At 47.6% G+C, this 22,996-nt stretch overlaps 1 protein-coding gene across 2 annotated transcripts; it reads left to right on the forward strand.

Annotated features, from left to right (window-relative positions):
• The first annotated feature begins 3,326 nt into the window (after nt 1–3,326).
• Nucleotides 3,327–22,996, forward strand: GSTP1 (glutathione S-transferase pi 1). Of its 2 annotated transcripts, none has more exons than XM_029574608.1 (7): nt 3,327–3,450; nt 13,145–13,180; nt 14,626–14,732; nt 18,884–18,971; nt 21,232–21,335; nt 22,072–22,179; nt 22,613–22,996. In XM_029574608.1, coding segments are annotated over exons 1-7 (633 nt in total). In that variant the 5' UTR covers nt 3,327–3,449; the 3' UTR covers nt 22,802–22,996. The 2 variants fall into 2 exon arrangements, with proteins under 2 accessions (XP_029430468.1, XP_029430469.1); XM_029574609.1 differs by lacking the exon at nt 3,327–3,450 and adding an exon at nt 4,619–4,740.

Below are 22,996 nucleotides of genomic sequence, written 5' to 3' on the forward strand. Positions count from 1 at the left end.
CCACAGGTGACTCGTATAATTTCATTATCCAGTGAGGAAGGAAAGGGCCAAAGTTCATTTGCTGTAAAGTTTTGACTAGGAAAGACCAATGAAGAAGATCAAACGCCTTTTCAGCATAAATGGAAAATGTTCCTGAGCAACCCACCACATGAGATCTATAATTTTACGAACACTATCTGCCGCCAGTCGCTGCAATACAAAGCCCACCTGATCGGCGTGGACAAGGGCGGGCAAAAAATTGTTCAACTGGAGAGCTAGCACCCTGGCCAATATTTTCAAATCTAGGTTGATCAAGGATATAGGTCTGAAATACCCACAGATGGATGGATCCCTGCTACGTTGGAGTGTGCTGGTAATGAACCACCCTTCTGTATAAAATGAAACCTTGCTGTTAAGGGGGCCACTAGTATAGGAGAGAGGTGACGAGAATCCCCACTGGGGAAACCATCTAGCCCGGGGGGATTTACCAGGCTTAAGCTGTTTTATAACCTGAAGAACTTCCGCCATAAGGATAGGCCCATCTAGGTATCGCCGCTGTTCTTGGGAAAGAGAGGTAAAGAAATAACCTTTAGATATTGATCAGTGTCCAAATAGCTAATGGCTGCGTTCCCAATAAATAGGAAGGAATAGAACTCTGTAAAACCATCCCATATCTCGGAGGTGGCAGTACAAGTATGCCCCTGAGCAGCTTTAATTTTAGAAATAGACCTCTGAGCTAATTGAGCTTTTAACTTGTGAGCTAAGAGCCTGCCAGTTTTATTCCCTCCTTCATAATGTGCCTGCGTGGCCATATCTAAGCGATAGGCTATCTGGGCATCATCAAGCCGCCGCAATTCAGATTTAGCTCCCAGAGGGCGATGATAAACAGCCTTAGATTGCGCTTGCGTATGTTGATGTGTAAGGTGCTCTATGTTACTTAATAATAATAACCTCTTCCTTTCCTTCGCCCTCTTGCAAGAGATATGGTAACCTTTCACCACAGCGTTAGAGCATTCCCATACTGTACCTGGAGAGACAGAGGAAAGAGAGTTTGAATGAAAATGTTCTTGTAAGTGGCAGTTTTCACAAACAGATCATCTTTAAGAAAATGTTCAGATGCCAAATCTGTGAGATCTCACAGGCTTGCTGACTGGGCAAAATCAGGAATCCGAAACAACTCCTTTTTTTTTTTTTGTATTTTTCTGTGTTGAACCCCTACCAAATTTTAAATGTGATTTTTAATTAATTTTACCAAAAATGCTTCCTAAAAGCAAATGTATAAACCCGGAAGCACTTTTAATGGTCCAGGAAAGCCATCATTGATATTATTCCTCTCAGAGTTCACAAATGTTATTCAAGCTCAAAAATACTTAAGCTCATACACAGTGGGACGGCTTTGTAGGTGGATAAACGTTCTTCCCAGTTTCTAAACAACTTATCTTTTAAACACGCTGACCTGACCAGTGTTTTGCCCATAAAGGCTGTATCAGGAAGTTAACTTTCAACTTCCATCTTCTCAACAAATTATAAAGTTGCCTCTATGCTTCCACAGTTTCTGTCGCTGAAATATAATAAGTTCACAAAAAAAGAAAATATGCAAATTAAAACATCATCATCTTCATTTTTAACTCATCAGTTATCTGTCTAAATGGCGTAGTTAATGCTTCCAGCGCTGTCTATCAGAGGCAGCGCTGGAGTCGCCCGAAGCAGGGGAGAGAGACTCTTGATCCCGGCTGGAATGATATTTTTTTTGACACCAGGGAGGGTGGGATGGTAGTTCGGGGGGGGGGCTAACTTATACTGGGTCATTTATCATTTCGCATTAGGGCCTTAATGCTTAGAGAGAGCTTTGTACAAATCAACTCCTCTTATACCTTTCATCAATTGAAAATGGCAGAAAATCTTCAGTGATGTGTACTTTCCTGTTCCTACCTCCTACTGTGTATGTAAAACCACTCCAAAACTACCCTACTCCCCCCCCCCGCCCCCCATCAAACCCCACTCTGAATTAAAAGTGCCCCCTCTTACAGTGGTATAAACAGAGTGCGACATATTGACACCTATGCAAAGGTGCTCTCTCTCTCTCTTTACTGACACAGCACTACTTACCCGGGTGTCTTTTAAAGATATCTGGATAAGTAGCAAGTTATCCGGCCACACAAGGCTGGATAACTTTAAAATCTAACCTGCTATATCCAATCATAACCCTTTAGGTTTTAAAGTTAACCGGATACATGTAGCCAGATAACACCGAATATACAGGACAAGTTATCCGGCTAACGTCCACTTCAGCCCGGCCAAACATTTCACAGATAACCTTCAATCAATGTAGTAAGAATGTCTTTTACATGATAAATGTAGGAATTTCTTGGGATTTTATTTTTGTAGTTATCTCCAGAAATCAGATATGACATGGGCATTTTATTTTTTAGATTAGGTTGGTCCTGGTCTTCTCCCTTCCCTGCATCAGACATTAATCTTTCATCTCCCCCACTCACCTCTCCCTCCCCCTCCCCCCACCCGTCTCTCACTTCTTCCCCAGCCTCCTATACCCCTTGTATCTTTTACCCACTCCCCAATCCTCCATTTCTGCTCACATCAACTTTCCTGGCCCTCTCATCTGAGGGAGCTCAGAGACCTGGTGGTCAGTCTGATGAAAGGCAAACTTGCCATTGCAAAACAGCACTATCTCCCACAGCTCAAACAGCAACAACCGTACCTGAAAAGGTAATACTGCAAATATTCCACCTGGCCCTTAAACACCAGTACACTTTCTAGCAGGAAAACAGAACAAGCTGGACTGCTTCAGATCCCTGCACAGAATCGACATGCTAGCAGAATATTTCACCTTTTTCACACATACAGAACACAGACCTTCACCAAATAGAGGTTATGGGTGTATATGTGATAATGTACGTATTTGGGGGGGGGGGGGCAGCGAGGGGAGCACCATCTCATCCCTCCCCTCAGGCAGAAGATTGCCTTGACCTGCCCCTGAGGATGAGACACTGAGCTGCAGCTGGAGGGCTAAAATAAGGACATTTATGAACATTTTATCCATTTCTCTACAGCATCCCAAAAACCTGTAGGCTAGGAAAAATCAGGACAGCGGGTAACCCAAGTGGAGCCTGGGGATCTGGGTGACAGAGCAAGCATGTGTGTGAAAGGCGGAGGCGGGGGTTGGGTTGCGTTTGTGCAGGGTGCATGGAAGAGTCCAGGGTGGAAGTGATTCTGCACTTTAGAAAGATGAAAGCCAGCAATGCGTTTGCTCTCTGTCCTCAGTTAGGGGGCGGGTCAGCGCAGGCTCTCCGGGTCACTTTCTCCTGAGGAGGGGGCGGGGCTTGGTGGATAATTACTCGGCAGAAAGGAGCACGTGACCCGAACCTTAAAAGGAGCGGTAGCCGCGCGCTAGCCCCACCAGCTTCCTATTCCCCCCCTGCCTGGTGTGAGCGCGGACCCGTGATTTCAGCAGTAAGTTGGGATTTCCCCTTTTACTTTCTTCGCCTTTCGCGCCCCCCCCCCCCCCCGGGTACCCTGCTGCCGCCCCGCCTAGAGATGGAGGTCGTTTAAGGGGGGGGCGCGCTGAGCTGAGCTTTTTCTTGCTAGCGGTTGCAGTGGCTGCGCGCCGCTTTTCACTCTCTCGCCTGAGCAGCGCTCTCCATCTAACGGTGCTCGCCGCGAGCCATGAAGCGGTGCAGGAGAGGCAGGCAGGCAGCGTCCCGGTGCCCGCTCCAGACGGGATGCGCTGGGCATTTATTACGCGCGCTTCTGGGTGAACCCGCATCCGAGCGCCTGCTGTGCGCGAGCGCGTCCCCGTGACCTGACGGCCGCGCCAGAAGCGCGCGCCGGGGGCAGCCGCTGGGCTGTGGCGTCGGCTCGGGGTGGGGGCCTTCTCCGTGAACGGTGCTGGGTCCTGACTCTTCTAGCGCGGAACTAGAAAACGCGCTGTCTCTTTAAGTAATGTCCTCTCCTCTTCAGCTCTAAAGGGGAAACGCGTTTTATATGTGGGATGGGGGCTTGCTGGCTGTGGTTTAATCCCTTGCATGGGGAGCGCTGCTGCAGGCAGAGAGTAAAGTCACCCAACTACCCTAACCGCCTCCCCTCGCTGGCTCTAGTTCCTTGTCTTGGGGGGGGGGGGTGGTTTTTTTTTTCTTGCTCGCTCTTGAGGCTGCAAACCCCCAGGGCCTCGCGTGCTGTCCAAGAACTGCTAACGACGTGGCGGCCGTCCCGGCTCAGCGGCGGGGGCCTCCCTAGAGACCCGGGAGCAGCTCCCGAGTGACTTCGCTTTGCACGGCTGCTCTGGTGCTAGGAGCTGCCGGCGCAGATCTAAGAGCAACAGGTTTCCTGCTCCAGCTCTTGCCCAGGCAGGCGACGCTGCTGCTCCGCCCTGGGAAAATGGCTGAGGGAGGCGCGTGCTGCTTCCGCGCGCGCTCTGCCTCGCGGGCTAATAAGCGGTAAAAGTGCCTGCTTTTGACTGCTCTGTGGCTTCCGTTCATGCTGACTTCAAAAGCTTCCCAGGGGGATCTCGAGAGTCATGCGTTAGAAGTTCTTTTCACACTTAATCACGCGATTGTTCTATCCACAAAGAGGCTGTAACGATGGTCTGGTAGCCCCGTTTTCCCAAGAAAAGTTCTCTGGAGCCCGACAGAAAGTGAATATTGCATGGTTCACTGGGAGCAGCCATGAAATGAAAGCTGCCTGATGTACCTAGACTCTGTTATCCTGGTGTAATAAGAGCATTAGAGCAATGGAGCTAGTAAGGTGAGTACCTGCTATCAGGTGTCCTCTTGGAAGGGAAGTGGGCAGTACATAATTGCTGGAGTGGAGGAGGAGTCTAGTGCTTAGAGCAGTTTGCAATGAAGCAGAGAAGTCACTTTACCTCTTCGTGTCTGGGGGTTTTATGTTCAAATATTTATATACTTGCCTTTTTTAATTGTATAACGCTTATATAACTCTGTTAAATGTAAAACGCTCCGGCGTAAGTTCCTGTTCACTGTACACCGACGTGATATCTTTGAGCGGCGGTATATAAAAATTTATAAATAAATAAATAAATTTACTAATGGGCCGGTACAGAAAAAGCGCAGGAGAGCCGGCGAGCGCCCGCTCTCCTGACACGTGCACAGGCCCAGTGTCCTAGGAGCACGATTTCAGTATCGGCCTGCATGCAAATGAGGGCCCACTGTAAAAGGAGATGCTAGGGACACTTAGTGCGTCCCTAGCGCCTCCTTTTTGACAGGTGGCGGCTGTCAGTTTGACAGCAGACACTCAACTTTAGTGGCGTCTGTTCTCGAACCCGCTGGCAGCCATGGGTTCAGAAAATGGATGCCGGCTAAATTGAGCGTCTGGCTTCCTACCCTGGGCAGATTTTTAATTTTGTTTTACTTTTGGGGCCTCCAACTTAATATTGCTTTGATATTAAATTGGAGGGTGTACAGCAAAGCAGTTTTCTCTGCTTTTCTGTACACTTTCCTGGTGCCGGCCAAAATTAACGCCTGCCTTTGGGCAGGTGTTAATTTCTGAAAGTAAAATGTGTGGCTTGACTGCACACTTTACTTTCTGTATCAGGCGGGATGACTAAGAGGCCAATCAACATGCATTTGCATGTTGCGGGCACTATTAGTTTCGGGGGGGGGGGGGGGGTTGGCTGCACGTTTTCAACGCACTAATACCCCTTACTGTATAAGGGGTAAAAATAGCGCACGCCAAACGCAGGCTAACGGTGCGTTCCGCTGGAGCGCACTTTACTGTATCTGCCCGTATGGGAGCTTGCTGGGCAGACTAGATGAGCCATAGGGTCCTCTCTTGCCATCATTTTGTTTCTAAACCCTCTGGGGCTAGGAAAATATCTACAGTACCTACTGTTTCCCCAAAAATAAACCCTACCCTGAAAATAAGCCCTAGCTTGAGTTTTTAGAATTTTTGGAGTGGGCTTGAAATATGAGCCCTAGTGGATGCGCAGTTGCACCCCAAGACTTACCAGACACCCCCCCCTCCTGTTGGTCCAGTGGGGTCCTGGGAACATTCTCCCGCTGTTGGCTGCCACTAATCAAAATGGCGCCGATGGCCTTTTGCCCTTACCGTGTGACAGGGGCTATTGGTGCCATTGGTTAGCCCCTGTCACATGGCAGGAGCAATGGATGGCCCACGCCACTTTTTTAAGATGGCGCCAGCCATCTATTGCTCCTACTGTACCATGTGACAGACCAGCCAATGGCACAGATAGCCCCTGTCACAAGGCAGCTGAGAGCAGGAGATAGCTCCTGGGACCCCTGCTGGACCACCAGGCAATTTTGGCAAGTTTTGGGGGGGTTGGGAGGCTGTGGCCAGTGGGCGCCTGCTGACAGGTCGGGGACCGGTTCCCTCCGGAGGGGAGGGCACAGGGACTTCCGTGGATCTGCACTGTGAAGACCTGCTCTTCCGTGCCTAGGCAGGGTCTCTTTGTGCTCGGCCGCTCTTGCCTGATCGGTGCTGCTGAAACTTCTACCTTCTCTCACCCGCTCTGCAAGGCATGTTCATGGGGGGGGGGGGGGTGAATAGACATCCCTCTGAAAATAAGCCCTAACCTATTTTTTATTTTTTTTTGGAGCTAAAAAGAAATGTAAGACTTGTCTTATTTTCAGAGAGACACTGTAAAGGCAATCTGCCTTGAAGTACCAAAAAAGTAGAATATAAATATCAAAAGGAAGGAATATTTATTTATTTACATCTTTTTACTATACCGACGTTCAAGACAAAGGTTCTTATCACCCTGGTTTACATCGAACCAAATAGGAAAAGTTACAAATAACAAGAATCTTCAAATCCAATTAAATATAAAACATAGATGAGAGAATAAGTATAACAAGGGCTGATCAAAGAAAAACAATGTAGTAGAAGAAAACCTCGTGTGAGGAAGCAACTAGATTAGACTATCACTGCACATAGTGCGGATCCTGAACGGAGACGGGGAGGGAGAGGGCAAAGGGTCCTGAAGGGAAAGAGATTCGAGTATTAACAAGAATTACACGTTAACTGCATCAGGAGTCCCGCGTTAGTGATGTTAAGGGAAGGCTTGTCTGAATAACCAGCGACACATTCTTAACCTTGTGTTTGCTGTGGCAGCTCAGGGTAGATTCTTTGGTAAAGTCTCTAATTCTATAGCAGATAAATTTTTTTTTTCTGCATATTAAAGGCTTGCATACTGTGTCTTTGTATAAAGATTCAGTAACCACCCTGGTTCCTCCTAGGCATGGTAATTAGGTATAGCTTTGACTACTTAATGCATGAGCTGGGCCCTGCTGGAAGAGGATGCCAGCTGCATGAGTACAGGAGGTGCATAGTCCCTGGATGCAGAGATTAGCCAAGTCTGCAGCAAGGCCCATCCTCTGGCTCCTGCTCTGGAAGAGCAAACTGTGGGGGGGAACAATGCATTGATTCGGCTCTCTTCCTTTTTTTCTTAGAGTAACTGCTACCATGAGCACCTGCTGCTGCTTCTCACTCCTCCATGCAGCTTATTGCCTCTCTGAAGTGCAGGGCTAATGAGCTGTGGGATTCAGAAAAGCTTCATCCCACCCCTGTCTGGCGCAAAAGCAGGCTGGGGAGAGGACCTGGGCCTGTTTTCAACCAAAACATAATCTAGCAGTGCTGGGGCTTGGTGATAAGACGTGCCCTCCACACCCAGCCAGCATGCTGAACAGCCTGTCCCTCAATTAGCACTTAAGATTTTATTTATTTAAAATTTTTTGTATACCGACATTCGTTTAGAAAACATCACATCGGTTTCCATAGAACAAAAAAATAGCCAACAGGGCTTTACATAGAAACTGAATAAAGTAACTAGTGAGGATGGGGGGAGAGGGGGAGGGGGTAAGGGCTTTACAATGAAAATATTAGTTGAACTGGAAAGGGGGGGGGGGGGTGTAGAGGGATAAGGGAAACCAAGGATATGCTGTACAAGTAAATTCTAAAGATGCTGGGAGCAGGCCAGTGCCAGGTGTCTGCTCTAGCCTGTAACTCAAGCAACAGGATGATCAAGAAACTGCTTCCCCTGGCAGGGCCGCCGTACATCCTGGCCTGCCCTCAACCCTGGCAGGGCCGCCGTACATCCTGGCCTGCCCTCAACCCTGGCAGGGCCGCCGTACATCCTGGCCACCACCCCCCCCCCCTGCTTACCTCCCTATGTTTCCTCCTTCCACAAGATATATTATGTCAATCGCCTAAGATAAATCTACAGCCGAGCTCAATCAACCTGTTTGTCACGCTACTCTATCGCTTTTAATTGACTATTTCACTCTCCAGTTGTTGTTCAAAATCTTTCCTATCTTCCAGATCCCGTGTTTTCGCTCCCTGTTTAATGTAACTTTACCTTCTATATAGTTGTTAATAGGTTTCCCCCTATTCTATTGTAAACCGGTACGATAAGACCTCGTCTTGAGTATCTGTATAGTAAAAGAATTTAAATAAATAAAAGCTGAATGGCCCTGTTTGGGAAGCCCTGGTTATAAGGGCGCTCTGGGCTGCTTTGGGAACAGGACTATATACAGGTTCTTGGATGGACGACACATAGTCCCAGGCGTACAGGCTGGTGGAATTGCAGGTGAGTATTAGGAGGGGCCAAGATGGGGGCGGATACTACTTTAGCACCACCCCCCAATTTATAATTTTAAAATTTCCTAAACATTGATAAAATATTTCAAAACAGCAGACATCAAATAACACCCAGTAATTAAAACTAAGGATTTTAAAAATCCCCCACTCTCCATACTTGTCACCCTGAGAACGGGGGGTACACACACACACAATGTACTTGTGTGTGTGAAAAGGAGACACACGTTTCCTTCTCTCTCGCACATACACACTTCCTCTGTATCTCTCCCCCCACCCTCTTATATACACTCACTGTCTTATATGCACACACAGGCATCCTCATGCACACCCTCTCATATAGGCACACACAGGCATCCTCATGCACACCCTCTCATATAGGCACACACAGGCATCCTCATGCACACCCTCTCATATAGGCACACACGGGCATCCTCATGCACACCCTCTCATATAGGCACACACGGGCATCCTCATGCACACCCTCTCATATAGGCACACACGGGCATCCTCATGCACACCCTCTCATATAGGCACACACGGGCTTCCTCATGCACACCCTCTCATATAGGCACACACGGGCTTCCTCATGCACACCCTCTCATATAGGCACACACGGGCTTCCTCATGCACACCCTCTCATATAGGCACACACGGGCATCCTCATGCACACCCTCTCATATAGGCACACACGGGCATCCTCATGCACACCCTCTCATATAGGCACACACGGGCTTCCTCATGCACACCCTCTCATATAGGCACACACGGGCTTCCTCATGCACACCCTCTCATATAGGCACACACGGGCTTCCTCATGCACACCCTCTCATATAGGCACACACGGGCTTCCTCTCTCTCGGCACACGTACTGTCTAGCAGGCATGCAGGACTGATCTCCTGCCAACACGGTGCCTCCTTTAGTTGGACCACTAGGCAGGATGCGAACCCCTCACAGCCCTGGTGCCTCCTGACTGGGAACGTTGCTTCTTCAGCCCCAGCAGGGCTTGGGCTCCCTGCTGTTCCTGGCTGGAAAGCTGCTTCTTCCTGGGTGATGACAAGAGGTTGACTGGGGACACAGTTGCTGGCAATCCCCTGGCTCACAATCATGTACCGAAGGCAGAGCTGCCTCCAACCTCCAGCAGGGGGTGATGTGCTTTTGGTGGAGGGGAAGGGTGGATGTGTGACCCACATTAGACTAGTGCAGGTCATGTACTACAGTCTGAGCTCAGAATTGCATATGGTACCCTACACATGGATATCCCAAGCTGCTGCTGCTAGGCAAGTACAAGGATTCGTAGAGGAACTTGAACTCTGGCCTGTTAATAACATTTGGGATTTTGTGGGGGTGACAGGGAGGTGGCAGGGAGGTGGACAAAACAAGCCTTCTCTAATAGAAGTCAGGTGCTTGAGGTGCCCATATGCCCAGACCATGATATTGGGCTACTTGCCACCTCTGCACATGGTGTTATGCCCTGGCCTCTGTTCTGGGTCCGGCTGAATGTGCACGCACAGGGATACAGCACTGGCAAGCATCACTGTGTGTTGCAGCTTCTCTGCAAACCTAAGCATTTCCGTGGTCCTCAATTCACCTTCCTCTCTGCTGTTAGGCTCGCTCCTAGGAAATGCAGCAGGCTCGGTGTTTCTATTTTCTATAGCTCAAATAGAAGGGGGTCTCTCTAAAGTTTGCAGTGTCAATGTTGCTATTCATCCCTGCCCCCTCCTCCAATCAGCCAAAGAGGGACAGTAGCTTTCATTGTTCCTTCTAGGGCTGCCAATGCATGAAGTTAAGTCACGAATAGACTGCTAGGCCATCTTGCATAGAAGGAAGTGCATCGGTTTCTGATTCTTACTGTAAGTGTTTAAATTTATATGCTTCCTCTGGAAGCTGACTCCTGACTTTTTGAGATCTGGTAATGATCCTCTATCCACAGCTACCTGGGCACTTTATCCCCCACTAACAAACTTGCCTAAGTCATCACAGGGGCCATCTGCAGGGTACCTTCTGCAGCACTGCACTTGTAGGCCCTACATCCAGCCACTAGATGTTACCATTGCATGAGGATGGACTGACCATGGCCTCTCCCAGAACCCTTCTGAGCCAGGAATCCAACTAAAATCCTCCACCGTGCAGCACACAAACTCAGGGATTCTCTTTGAAAGGATCCTCAAATAGCTTGTTTGCCTTGTTATACTTTCAAGGCAGAGGGAGGGCAAACTACAGCCAGTGGACTGGCCTGCCCCACCACCCCTGTCTCCTGCCAGAAAGGAGAAAGCTGGCCATAGACATGAAACGCCTTGTTCCAGGAGCAGCTGTTCTTGCATTGTTTCAAAAGCAGGGACAGCCACCTGCTTTCTGGCGAGATGAGGACCCTCCTTCAGCCGCAGGCAGCTCTGCAGAAGAGAGACTGCAGCGGATAGCACCAGCAAGCTGCCTGGTTCCCTCCCCATCCCCCTTGGATTCACCGGAGTCCGCCAGGTATGTGCTAGTGTTCATGCACAGATAGGAACCAGGCTAGAGAAATGTTAGGGGGTTGTAGCCTGGTTAGTTTTGCTTTTGCGTGTGACGTCACAACATGGTGACTGCTAGTGGCCAGACTTGGGTCTGCACATACAGGGCTCCAGAGGGAGTTCCCCCATAGCCAGGGACTTGCGGTTCAGGGTAGATGGCAGAGCATGAAAATTGCACCTAAGTAGTTGTAAAACACAGACTCTTGGTGCCTTGGTCCTAGTACCAGCCATTTGCAATGGAGTTGGAAGCTCAGAAGCAAGTGAAATTTGCCTGATCAAAATCCCTCTACACGGGGGAGAAGTTTTTGGTAGAACAACCAGGTGACCCAAGCTTAACATGCACACCTCACCTTGTCCTCTGGCAAGTTGTTATCTTGTGTGCACTGGGCACCACAAAACTAAACTTTATTTCAGGGAGAGCGGGCATTAATTGCATCTGTGTATGTAACTTCGTGCTGTGACTGCACCTCTTGGCCTGTGCAGTCTGCCTCAGCAGGTGCCTTCTCCTCCTCCTTGCTGCAATCTGACCTTGGTGGATAAGTTCTCACAACCTTTGTTTGCCTGGCTCTAGATTTTTAGCACTTCTGGCTCTACCTGTTTCTCTACATCCGTAACGTTACCACGCTTGTTACTGCAACAAATACAAGCAGAACACTTCTCCCTTGTAAGGTTGTCTCTTTGTAATTGGTGCAGAGGAGAAGGTAGTTCGGTGTAAAGGGGCATCTGGTCTGTCCGGCAAAGAAGAGCTTTTCAGGGATTGGCTAACTTGTTATCCTTGGCAAGATGCCAGCATAAGGATCAGTAGTATCTAATTGCCCATTGAGAGGATGTTTTGCCAAAAAAGGGATCAGGTTATCAGATTCAGGCCTGTCTAATAATTAAAAGCTTGAGCTAATGTTTGACTCGGGGGTGGGGATTAAACACCAGCTTACGGGAGCGTAACTGCAGCGCATCCCACTGGGAAAGGCTTCAGCTGCTTGCAATACCCGGGGCATGGGGACTGGAGCCTAGAGCTCTTACAAGAAGGCCAAACCTTTATTTTGATTCTTGCAGGATCAGGCTGCAGCTAGCGCGTCCAGCCTCTTTCTCACCCAGGTGTTCTGCAGTGGCCATTTCTTGGACCCTGGCCGGCATAGCAAGTGCTGGCCAGGGTCCAAGGGTCATTGTAAGGCACTCTCTCTATTGCATCAACTACAATACAACCAGTTCCTTCCCTGAGCTCCCGTTCTGAGAAGCCTGTGTACCCAATCCTAAATACGTAGGACCCAAAGTGTGCTGCTGAGCTGGTGGCGGATAACTTGCTGGAGGTCATAGCAGGTGTCGTGTCAGGAGGAGAACTTGGGGTGTCCTGACTAATAGATCATTATGTTAACTAACCAGGCTGCTCCTTACGGATTCCAGTAATGGCTTCTTCAGCAGGATCCCTCTAGCCTGACAAGGGGTTAGGAGGTGGGTAACCCTCGGATACCGGCATCTACAAACTTTCTGCTTCTACTTGCAGACTGTATTGTGCCAATTAAGTGTCCCTCTGCCAGTAGGAGGCTAAAACGGTCTGGATTTATGGGCTTTGCCCATAGCATTCCCCTGCCTGCTTTTTTCCATTTCTTGTTCAGTTACTATAGATGCCTGTAATGGTAAGACAAAGAAGGATATGCGTTATCTTCCAGTCTGACATTGTGTAAAATGTATACCTTCTGATTCATGCTCCATTTCTGCTTTAACATAGCAGACCTGTTCAGAAATATTCTATTCTCTAGTCCTAGACAAGTTTTAATCTTTCCCTGAATTGGAAGAAATAATGATCTAGCGCTCCCTTCCCACCGTATTATGAAACAATCACAAGGTGATGTAACCCACTTATTTATTCCTAGCAGTCTCAGGTAGTGTGGTGTCTGGCAAATGAAGCATCGCTATAGGAGGAAAGAGGAAATATCATACTTTCAGTTAAATTTAGAACACTTGACATAATTTCTAATCTGCTCCCCTATAAATCTCATTTGACAAGCAGCATCGTAACATATGGTATTTTCCATTCTTAACTTGGATGTTTGTTTTTTTTTTATTTCAGTGCATGACTACACCATAATCTATTTCCCTGTGCGTGGTAAGTGCTTCTTTAATCATGAACTCCCAATTTTTGGCTTCATCCAGTAGGTCTACAATGTTTTAACCAGGGAGGGGGGCAGCTGTTGGGTTTACGAATTGCTTGTTCTGCCGTGCAATCTAAATTTTATTTCTGCTTTCTCTTCGGCTCCCAAAGCTGATTTATATCTAAACTTGTAGGTTGGATGCATAACATTTATTAAATAGCTTAGAGATCTATAAGAGCTGGAAGATTTGTTTATTTCATGCATGCATACAAAGTTAAGAGTGGAAACTATATAAGGAAAGTCAAGAGGTGTTTCCTTATGGGAGTAGAGGAGCTACGTATCACAGAATGTAACTGTTCACCCAGCCATGCCAATCTGCTCGTCGTTCTAAATTTGTCTTTTAAGCACTGGAACAAGGCTTATACGTCCCTCCCCTTTCTCATCTCTACATTTGCTGGTAATTTTCCTTCATATGCCCCTGAAACGTTACATATCAGGCTTATTCAGTAGTTCATTGTTCTTGTGTTGGTTCTCAGGCACTTTGGACACTTCTTTATCTCTCGTTCATTTTGCAGACTCATTCTCTTCCACACTATTGCACAGCTTCTGCTTTTCTGTCTCTGGGCTGGCCATGACTTTGAATTTAAATTACTAGTCAACATGGGGCAGTTTTTCTTAAAACAGCAATTAACAACTAACTTAAATCCCCAGGAGCTGGGCTGAGCTCTGAGCTGGTTGTAGAATCGGTGCATCTCCTGGAGAGACAGGATGGGAAGGTCTTGCAGCAAGCAATATTAATGTCTCCCATATAATAATGCAGGAGACATTCAATAAGCACATAAGCAGCAGAGTGTGTGTGTCTGAGCACTGGTTGGCAGTGCAATTTCCTCATTGCTTGCAACTGGTTCAAGAGCAGGTTTGTTGGCACCATCAGGCCACAAATCTAATTTGTGTACAGTATATGCATGAAAGATTTCTCCAAGCAGGTGTAGGGCCAACCAGCTGAATGAATGGAAGGGGGACTGCAGTTCAGTTTGCTCACGCCTGGTTTAGGGTGTGCTCTACTTACTTACGATAGTTTGGTTCCCGATCACATGATGGCCCTCTCAAGGCTTGGCATGCTTTTGGGAGCTGTTTGAACATGTGCTGAGCAGAAAACTCACAAGGGTGTCAGACATATTATGTGGGCCTGTTTTGGAAAAAATAACTCAGGCCAAAATTTCTCTACACTCTGCCCCTGGGTTTATTTAGCTAAAACTACATTGCTGTGACTTTTTTTTAAATTAATTAGTAGACTTTGATACAAGGTTGCAAAGACTTAAAATCAAAGCATCAGGAGGCTGGCAGAGTAAACTTTCACACGCTCCCCAGAAGGACCAGTAATCGTTTTAACTTTCAAAGGTGCTTACTGCTGTGTACCTCACTGGATACTTCTGTCTGTCTCTTCCCCATGTTGCAGGGCGTGCGGAGAGTACAAGAATTCTCCTGGCTGACCAGGGCCAGACATGGAAGGAGGAAGTTGTGACCCTTGAAAGCTGGATGCAGGGGGACATGAAAAAGAATGCGGTATGAATCTGCGTGGCAGAGTGCCTGGAATAATAAGTAGGAATGCCGAGATGAACAAACTGCTCTGCTTGGCTAAGAACAGCAGCAAAGTAACTTCATATAGCTAACCATCTTTAAAAGGCCACTTCTTGGGACTTAGGATGTGACCAGTAGTCCCGGAAGCTTGCTGCTTACATATTTAACCTCTGCACGTGTAGCTGACAGAGTGTGTTTTCCCTTTGATAGGTTATGAAGATGTCCCAGCAGTTTCCTCCTGGGTTTACAGCTCAGCTGAAACTGATTCTTGCTGGCACTTACAGCATCGTGAACCAGCCTTTTGTTATAATCTGGGGTGGCTTCATTTATCTTGTATGTCTTCCCCACTCCAAAATTGGCCTCAGTGGGGCTGATGCAATACAGTGCACTCAGCTGAGCACACTGTTTAACCTAGAATTGGCAGTGGGTTGTGTAGGTGCAACCAAATCCCCCTTGTGCAATAGGAGATTAGCACCTGTACAATGCATGTCTAATGCACCGGGAAGATAATAGTGCTCATCACATGGAAATGAATGAGGCTATTAGCTATTCACGCCCAATTGCCAAAAAAAAAAAGTGCATCCAATATTCACATTTTTGGCTCGGAAATTAGCACCTGCTTTTTTGTATTTTGACTTAATCATGGTGATTACTGTATTTTTCACTCCATAAGATGCACTTTTTTCCCCCCAAAAGTGGGGGGGGAAATGTCTGTCTTATGGAGCGAATATAAAAAAAAAACAAACTAAAAATCTAAAACACCCCCCCCCCCCCCCCCCAAGACCTGCCAAAAGTCCCTGGTGGTCCAGGGGGGATGCAGGAGCGGTCCGGGAGTGGTCTCCTGCACTTGGGCCGTCGGCTGCCAGTAATCAAAATGGCACCAACGGCCCTTTGCCCTTACTATGGCACCGGTAGCCATTTTGTCTGCACATGCTGGGAGTCAGTAAGGGAGCAGGGAGCAAGAGGCCTTTACCCAGGAAGTCCCCGGGAGGGTAAGAAGCCTAGGGAACAGAGGCATGCAGAGTCTGGAGGGATTCTGTGGTCCTTGGGTCTGAAGCAGTCTGTGGTGGAAGTAGACACGGCAGATGAGATGGTTGATCCGGATCAGATGCAGGGAGTTCGGGTGGATCTGGATAAGGACCCTGTTAGCACATTGAGGGATCCGTTGCAGGATTCAGATGAAGTTCCGATCGCTGATAGTGACAATCCTTGGGTGGTCTGCCTGTTCCGTAGGGATGAGCTGGGCCCACTAATCCCCCAGGGATTAAGGTCTCACAGGGAGATTTGGATAATGAGGGGGGTAAACTATGTCCTGGAGGGGCTATGAGAACTCCCTAAGCACTCTGTTGCCTAAGAAGTTGGAGTGGGAGTCTCCTGAAGGTAGCAAGGGCTATGGCTGTTATAAGTCGTGAAAGATTCCCAAGGTGGATGTGGCGGTTCCACAGTTACCAAGAAGACTACCATCCTGGTGGCAGGTGCAGCCACGGTGAAGGATATCCAGGATCGGAAAGTGGAAATTCTACTTAGACTGAGGTTTCAGCTCTGACTCTTCATGTGGCAGTGTGAGGAAGCTTCATGCGGAGAGCCTGCTTGTGCTGGGTGCAGAAGGCACGTGATAAGCAGTCTAACGACGGCTGAAGCGGCTCAGGCTGCCTGCGGATGCCCTTTATGACATGATTTCAGACTTCCGCCGGGAGTATGGTCTCTGCGGCTGCGGCGTGGAGACTCCTACGGCTGCACAACGGTCAGCAGATGTGTGGTCTAAAGGCCAGCTGTCTAACCATCCCTTCAAGCAAAAGCTGCTATTTGGGGAGGATCTGGAGCACTCATGAAGCAGTTGGGGAGCCGAATAGGTTGTGTGATTTCAGGAAAACCCACAAGCTCAGTTCAGAGAGGCGTGGAGGCTTCGTGCTGGCAGGAGCCCTGGGTCGGTGGCACAAAAAACACAGAATTTGGGCAAACAGTCCTTTCGAGCTCAATGCACACTTCCAAGAGATGGAAGGGGGTGGGGGGGGGAGGCTGAAGTAAGATTGGTCAATGAAGGCATGCTGGTCTGCTATCAGAGGGAGGCACATCTGACCAGTGGGTCCTAGAGGTGGTAAGACGGCAACGCCTTAGAATTTTCTCATCCACTCAAATGCTTTTGTAAATCTCCTGGTACAAGCAGGAGTCTGTGTGGGATGCAACAGCTGCAGCTACTGCGCGTCATTGTGCCGGTACCCTCTCAGGAGAGGGGGCAGGGTCCCAAAAAGGAGGCATTCTCTGCCCATTTTCAATCAGATCAGTGCTGCCCTCCTGGTGCTCCATTTTCCGATGGAGACGTGCACAGTAATATCAACAGTGCGCAAAGGGGCATTATTTCTGGTGGTGTTGGGACTTGCTGGAAACCTATCTCTGTATCCCCATTTGGGCCGAACACTGGAGGGTCCTGGGGAAACACTTCCAATTTTGGGCCTTTCCCTTTTGGGTTGGTGACTGCGCCATGCACGTTCACAAAGGTGATGGTTGTGGCGGCAGCACCGCTCAGTTGCTGTACATGTTTCCCCCATGGCCTCTCATAGGTCGAGTGTTACGGCGCATTGAGCTTCATCCGGGTAGGGTGACTCTGGTGGACAGTCCTGTTTGCTTGACCCATATTTTCAGACTGGGATGATCACTACTGTCTATCAGCTTGGCTTTTGAGAGGCAACGATCCCACTTGATGGGTTATTCGGAGCCAGTGATTACAACTTTGCTTCAGGTAAGGAGGCCTTGCACATCACTAGCTTATATCAGAGTGTGGAGAGTGAATTGTTTGCAGAACAAGGTGCAGTCTTTTGAAGGTGGACATGCTGCAGAATCTGGCCCCTTTTGCAAAGCTGCTTGGCTAAGGGTTTGGCCTATAATTCCCTTGGGTTCAGGTGGCATGCTTAGGGTCTCTTTGAGGTAGACACTTGGTGTCTCATCCAGATGTAGTTTTTCCTCAAGGGGGTGAAACATCTGCATCCTCTGATCTGGAAGATTTGTGCAGTAGGGAATGTTCTTTGGGTGCTGTGTGGTCCTCCCTTTTGAACCGGTTAAGAGGGCTTCTTTGAAGGATTTAACCCTGGTGGCTATCTTCAGGTAGAAGAATATCAGAGCTGCAAGCATTGTCGTATAAGGACCCTTTTATGCACTTTTTAGAGGGGGGGTTTCTTTGCATATGGTTCCTTCCTTTTTGCCTAAGGTGGCTTCCTCTTTTTACCTTAACCAGGTGATCGAGCTACCAGGCTTTTTGAATTTGTCAGCGGATGCTCCTATGGCGAGGGAGCTTCACTTATTGGATGTGCGATGAATGAATTTTGCAATATCTTATGGTGACAAATGCCTTTTGGAGATCTGATCTGTTTGTCCTGTTCAATGGAGCAAAGAAGGGAAATAAGGCTTCCAAGGGCACGTTGCATGATTGATAAAAAGACAATAGCCTTGGCTTACATCTATAAGGGGCTGGTTGACAGTGCATTCCACCAAGGTGCAGGCGATCTCGTGGGCAACATGTCCATTATCTCCGCAGGAGATTTGTCGGGCGGTGACATGGTTTTCTCTGTACACTTTCACCAGACATTGCCGCTTGAATGTGCGGGTGCTGGAGGAAAGTGTTGAGCATGGGTCTTTTGAGTTCTGGCCCAGAATATAAGGGCTTGGGTACATCCCACTTGTGTGGATTGATCTGGGGAACAAACAGGAAAGGAAAATTGGTTCTTGCCTACTAACTTTCATTCCTGAAGTACCACAGATCAGTCCAGAGACCCTACCCCCCCTTCCCACCCCTCCCCATCTTTCAAAAGACTTCCTGGCTTCTGGATGTTGCTGAGCTGGTATGTGATATACTCAGATTAATGAGAGGAGTACATAGTTTGGTATGTGCTTTGTGTTAAGGGGGCCTAATTTTCAGGGGGCTCTAAGTCTCTCTTCACCCGAGCTTTATAGGGGTTTAAGGTAGACATCGTGGGTTGGGTACAGATTAATACAGAGGGAGCGCAGGTGGCACTCTCAGTTTTGTTCTCTGCCTCCATCTGCTGGTAGGGATGCCTACACCCACTTATCTTGTCTGATCAGTGGTACTTCAGGAATGAAAATTGGTTCTTACCTGCTAACTTTTCCTTTGTCACTCATAGGTGTTTGGGCAGCTACCAGGATTTAAAGATGACAAATTTGAGCTTTATCAATCCAACGCAGTCCTGCGCTACTTGGCCAGAAATCACAGTGAGTCTCTGGGGGTGTCCTGGGTTTGTAAATGACAGGTTTCCACATAGGTGACTTGTACATAAATTGCACACCTTGGTATAGGACCTAGAGTGACTGAGTTAGAAACTTGCTGAATGGGAGGCAACAAAGAGTAAAGGTAAATGGAGGGCATTACTAGCCATGCCCCCTCAGATTGGTGTGGAAAACATGAAGAGGGATCTAACAAAGGTCAAGAAATGGTCTAGGGTAGGCAATATCTTTGAAGTGGTGTGCCAAGATTTAAATTGGGGGGGGGGGGGGGGGGGGGGTGTCTGAGCTTGCAGAATACCTCAGTCCAGAACCTCATCAAATATAAGATAGTGACCATAAAGTATAAACAGAAACATGCAGACAAACTGAAATGGAACAAGCCAAACTCTGTATGCAGTGCAACAATGGAGAAACAGTAACATGCCTCAGAAACATCAGATATTAAGAAATATAAGATCATCCTAAAACCATACCAAAAATGAAATATTTCAAAACAGCTGATGAATAGAATAACATCAATAATAAAACTCTTACACTTTTTTAAATTTTCCAAATCCCAATAAAATATTTCTAAATACACATCAAATAACCCCATACTTAAAACATCTAAGGATTTAAAAAAAAACAAAACAAAAAACCCCTGTTCTTCATACCTAGAAACCTGACTTCCAATCATCCTGTCTCTCACACACTCCAACCACAAAAATGCTTGCAATCACACACTCACCAGTTCACACATACACTCTGCCTACCTGGGCCTCTTCTCAACATCATGGGGGATCATCTGATGGCCATCAACAGGAGGAGGTCTGCTAGCAGCCACCAGGTCCTCTCCAGCCGTGGAGTGTATAGCAGCAGGAGTTGTGTTTAAAGAAATGCGACTCTTACTGCCAGCACTCAAAGGGGGGCTGTGTATCCATGCTATTATGCTGCCTAAGCTACTTAGGGCTGCCTGCCTTGATCAGCAGCAGTGGCTATTCAGTGCCGTGCCAGTAGAAACAGCCTCATGTGCCACTCGTGCAATGAGAATGTGCATTTGTTTTGCAAAACACAATGAATGAGGCTATTTTTAGTTCATATGAATGGTATGAACCAAAAACAAATGTTCATATATTTTCTAAAAAAAAAAAAAAAGGCCTCCAGCCAGACCAGGCCTCAACCTAGTCCTGTTCCCAAGGCCTGGCACAAGACAGGTCTTGTCAGAGGCCTGGCACGAGGACTAGAAGTAGTAGGCCTCGTGTAACTTTTCTTGATTCATTAAGTGATGTTCTCTACCTGGAAGTTGTGCCTCAGTGAAATTGCTGTGGCCTCATCCTCCATAAGATTGTTAATTGCCTCCCACTTTCCTCCCTGGGGAGTTGACTCTCTAGCTCTGAAATTGACACTAGAGAGGCAATGCCCATGTGGGAATCCCTGCACATTGCTGTACTAGTTGGGAGAGTTGGGTCCGTTTTGGTGCATGGGATAACGTCACCCACATGTCATGGCTAATTCATTCTGCTATCTGCAGAAAATGCTACTTGTGGTAAGCAAACTTGCTTTCCACACATTTCAACCAGAAACTCTGGTGGGTGTCTCTGCGGTTTCTTATTCTAGTTATTCCTCTTGTAGTCTGTCTGCCAGTCACTCACAGGCTGCCTACATGTATACTGCTTGGCTTCCCCCAGCCCCCCTGAACAGGAATATCATCTCTTGTCTGCACTTACACACATAGCACTGCCAAAAGTAACAACTTTGCACTTTCTTCTAATCTTTCAGAGGGGGAAAAGGTGTTCACTTGCAGGCTGCATGTGTCTTATTTTGGGTTTTTTTTTTTTCCTTTAAAAGGATCATAGGGAAAATGAAGCAGGTGGAGGAAAGGTGCGGATACAGAGTATCAGCAAGTACCCCCTGTTGTCCTCAGCAGTATTTAACATAACTGCCTTTGTTTGTTTGTTTGTTTTGTCTCAAGCCTGTATGTAAACTTGAAGTCTTGCACTAAGCATTTCATGCATTACATAATATAGTAACTCCAGTCCTTGCATTCTACAGACCAGTTGAGTTTTCAAGCTGGCCCCACTGAATATTCATATTGCACGCAGTGGAGGAAGTGCATACAAATGCACCTGAATGGATATTCAGTGTGGATGTCTTGGAAACATAAGCCTGTGGCACCTAAGAATAAGAGTTGCTTACCCTATAAGGTAGCATATAGCCAAACACCACAGGAGTAAGGGAAAATACTCAATGCCCTGTTTTTCTTGCCTAGATTGCTACGGAAAGAACACCCAGGAGGCAGCTTTAATAGATATGGTGAATGACGGTGTGGAGGATTTGCTCTTGAAATACGCCAAGATGATCTATCAGAACTATGTAAGCATTGACTGCTCTTGCTCACCCATCACAGCCAGTTTAAACTTTTTTTTTTTTGTCCAAAAAAGCCTAGATTGTTCCAAGGGCGACAAATAGTATAAACTGGTATTCAAGCTAACTTTTAGCAAATGTAAAAAGCTGTTTTAGAGCTGCACATAGAAGCCAGCGTGGGCCAAAGCACATGCTGTGTTTCAAGTCCTCTCTGGTGCCACACATGTCTTGAAGCAGGCCCTGTCCACTAGAAGCACTTCCCAGCAGGCTCCCTGACCTTGCACAAGAGTCTCAGTGAGCTGCTGCCAAATGAGAAGCCCGGAGCCACCACTAGTAAGGATGATGGGAGGTGGGAGAATGAGATTCTCCGTGGCAGGGGTGGTAAGGGATGGGGGATGCTGCGGAGTAGGTGGGAGAGAGAATCTGCTTACAATTTTATTGTCCTGGCTTCTGTCCTCCAACAAATTCTGATATTTATCTGGAAAAATGAGTTTGGGGTTTTTTTTCCCCCCTACTGATTTTTCTCCTGTTTATTGTCATAATAAACTCTGATAAATTCCGGGGGGGGGGGGGGAAATGTAGCTCCCTTCCCATCCTGTGCAGTGTTACTCCGTGCGTATGTGAGGTCATGGTCGTTGGTTACAATGCTAGTAACATGGGTCTGCTTGTCTTGCCCCATTTTAAGATAAATCAAGCGTTTAAATCAGGCTGATCTGCAACTAACTTTTTTTTTTTTAAACACCAGGAGGATGGTAAAGATGGTTATATCGAGAACCTCCCCAGTGATCTCAAAGCCTTTGAAAAGCTTCTGTCAAAAAATGGAGGTGGGAAAGGATTCATCGTGGGAGAGCAGGTACTTGCTTACCCCATGCACACCGATGCTGTTGTGTTTTCATAAGCACCTTGCAGGTGGTGGTGTCCACAAACATCTGAAGTCCCTAGAGCCAGCGCACTCGAATGCTGTGCCTGTAGCTTACTGCCTGGCAGATCCAGCCAGAAGAGACCCTGTCGCAGCTTACAGGGCATATTCACACCCTAAGTAGTACCTGACTTGTTGCAAGGTTGCTGAACCAGTGTGTGTTTGTTTTGGGAGGGGGTTAAAACAAATCATGGGATACTAATACTTTACGGTATGCTGTGCCTCCTGATGGAATGACCGGGGTAACCTGACGTGAATCATCTGTTCACAACATCCTCCCCGTAGCCAGAGTCTTACTAATCTCCCTTGTCAGCATTCATTTATATTCCCCATGATTTAAAATCTGTATCTGCATCTTAACTTCTAGATCTCACTCGCTGATTACAGTCTTCTGAATATCCTGTTGGTTCACCTGACCCTCGCTCCGAACTGCCTCCATGACTTCCCTCTGCTGAAAGCGTATGTGGACCGATTGTCTGCCCGTCCCAAAATAAAGACCTATCTGGAGTCTGATGCACGCAAGAACCGTCCCATTAATGGGAATGGCAAGCAGTGATCCCCTCGTGCGGGCCTAGTCATCGCTGGAGCTGCCCGGCCTCTCTGTTGTGTGGGTCTCTCGTTGGTCAGTGGAAGGTGGGGATGCTTCATGGTGGTTCTGTAGCCATAGTCCTAACAGAAACCGAAAGACGATGCTGAAGCTTGTTCCTAGCAAAATGTAACACTTGGTCAATAAATCTTTTGGCAAAGCCCA

Source organism: Rhinatrema bivittatum, chromosome 13 (genome assembly GCF_901001135.1).
Source record: "Rhinatrema bivittatum chromosome 13, aRhiBiv1.1, whole genome shotgun sequence".
NCBI classification, from domain to species: Eukaryota; Metazoa; Chordata; class Amphibia; order Gymnophiona; family Rhinatrematidae; genus Rhinatrema; species Rhinatrema bivittatum.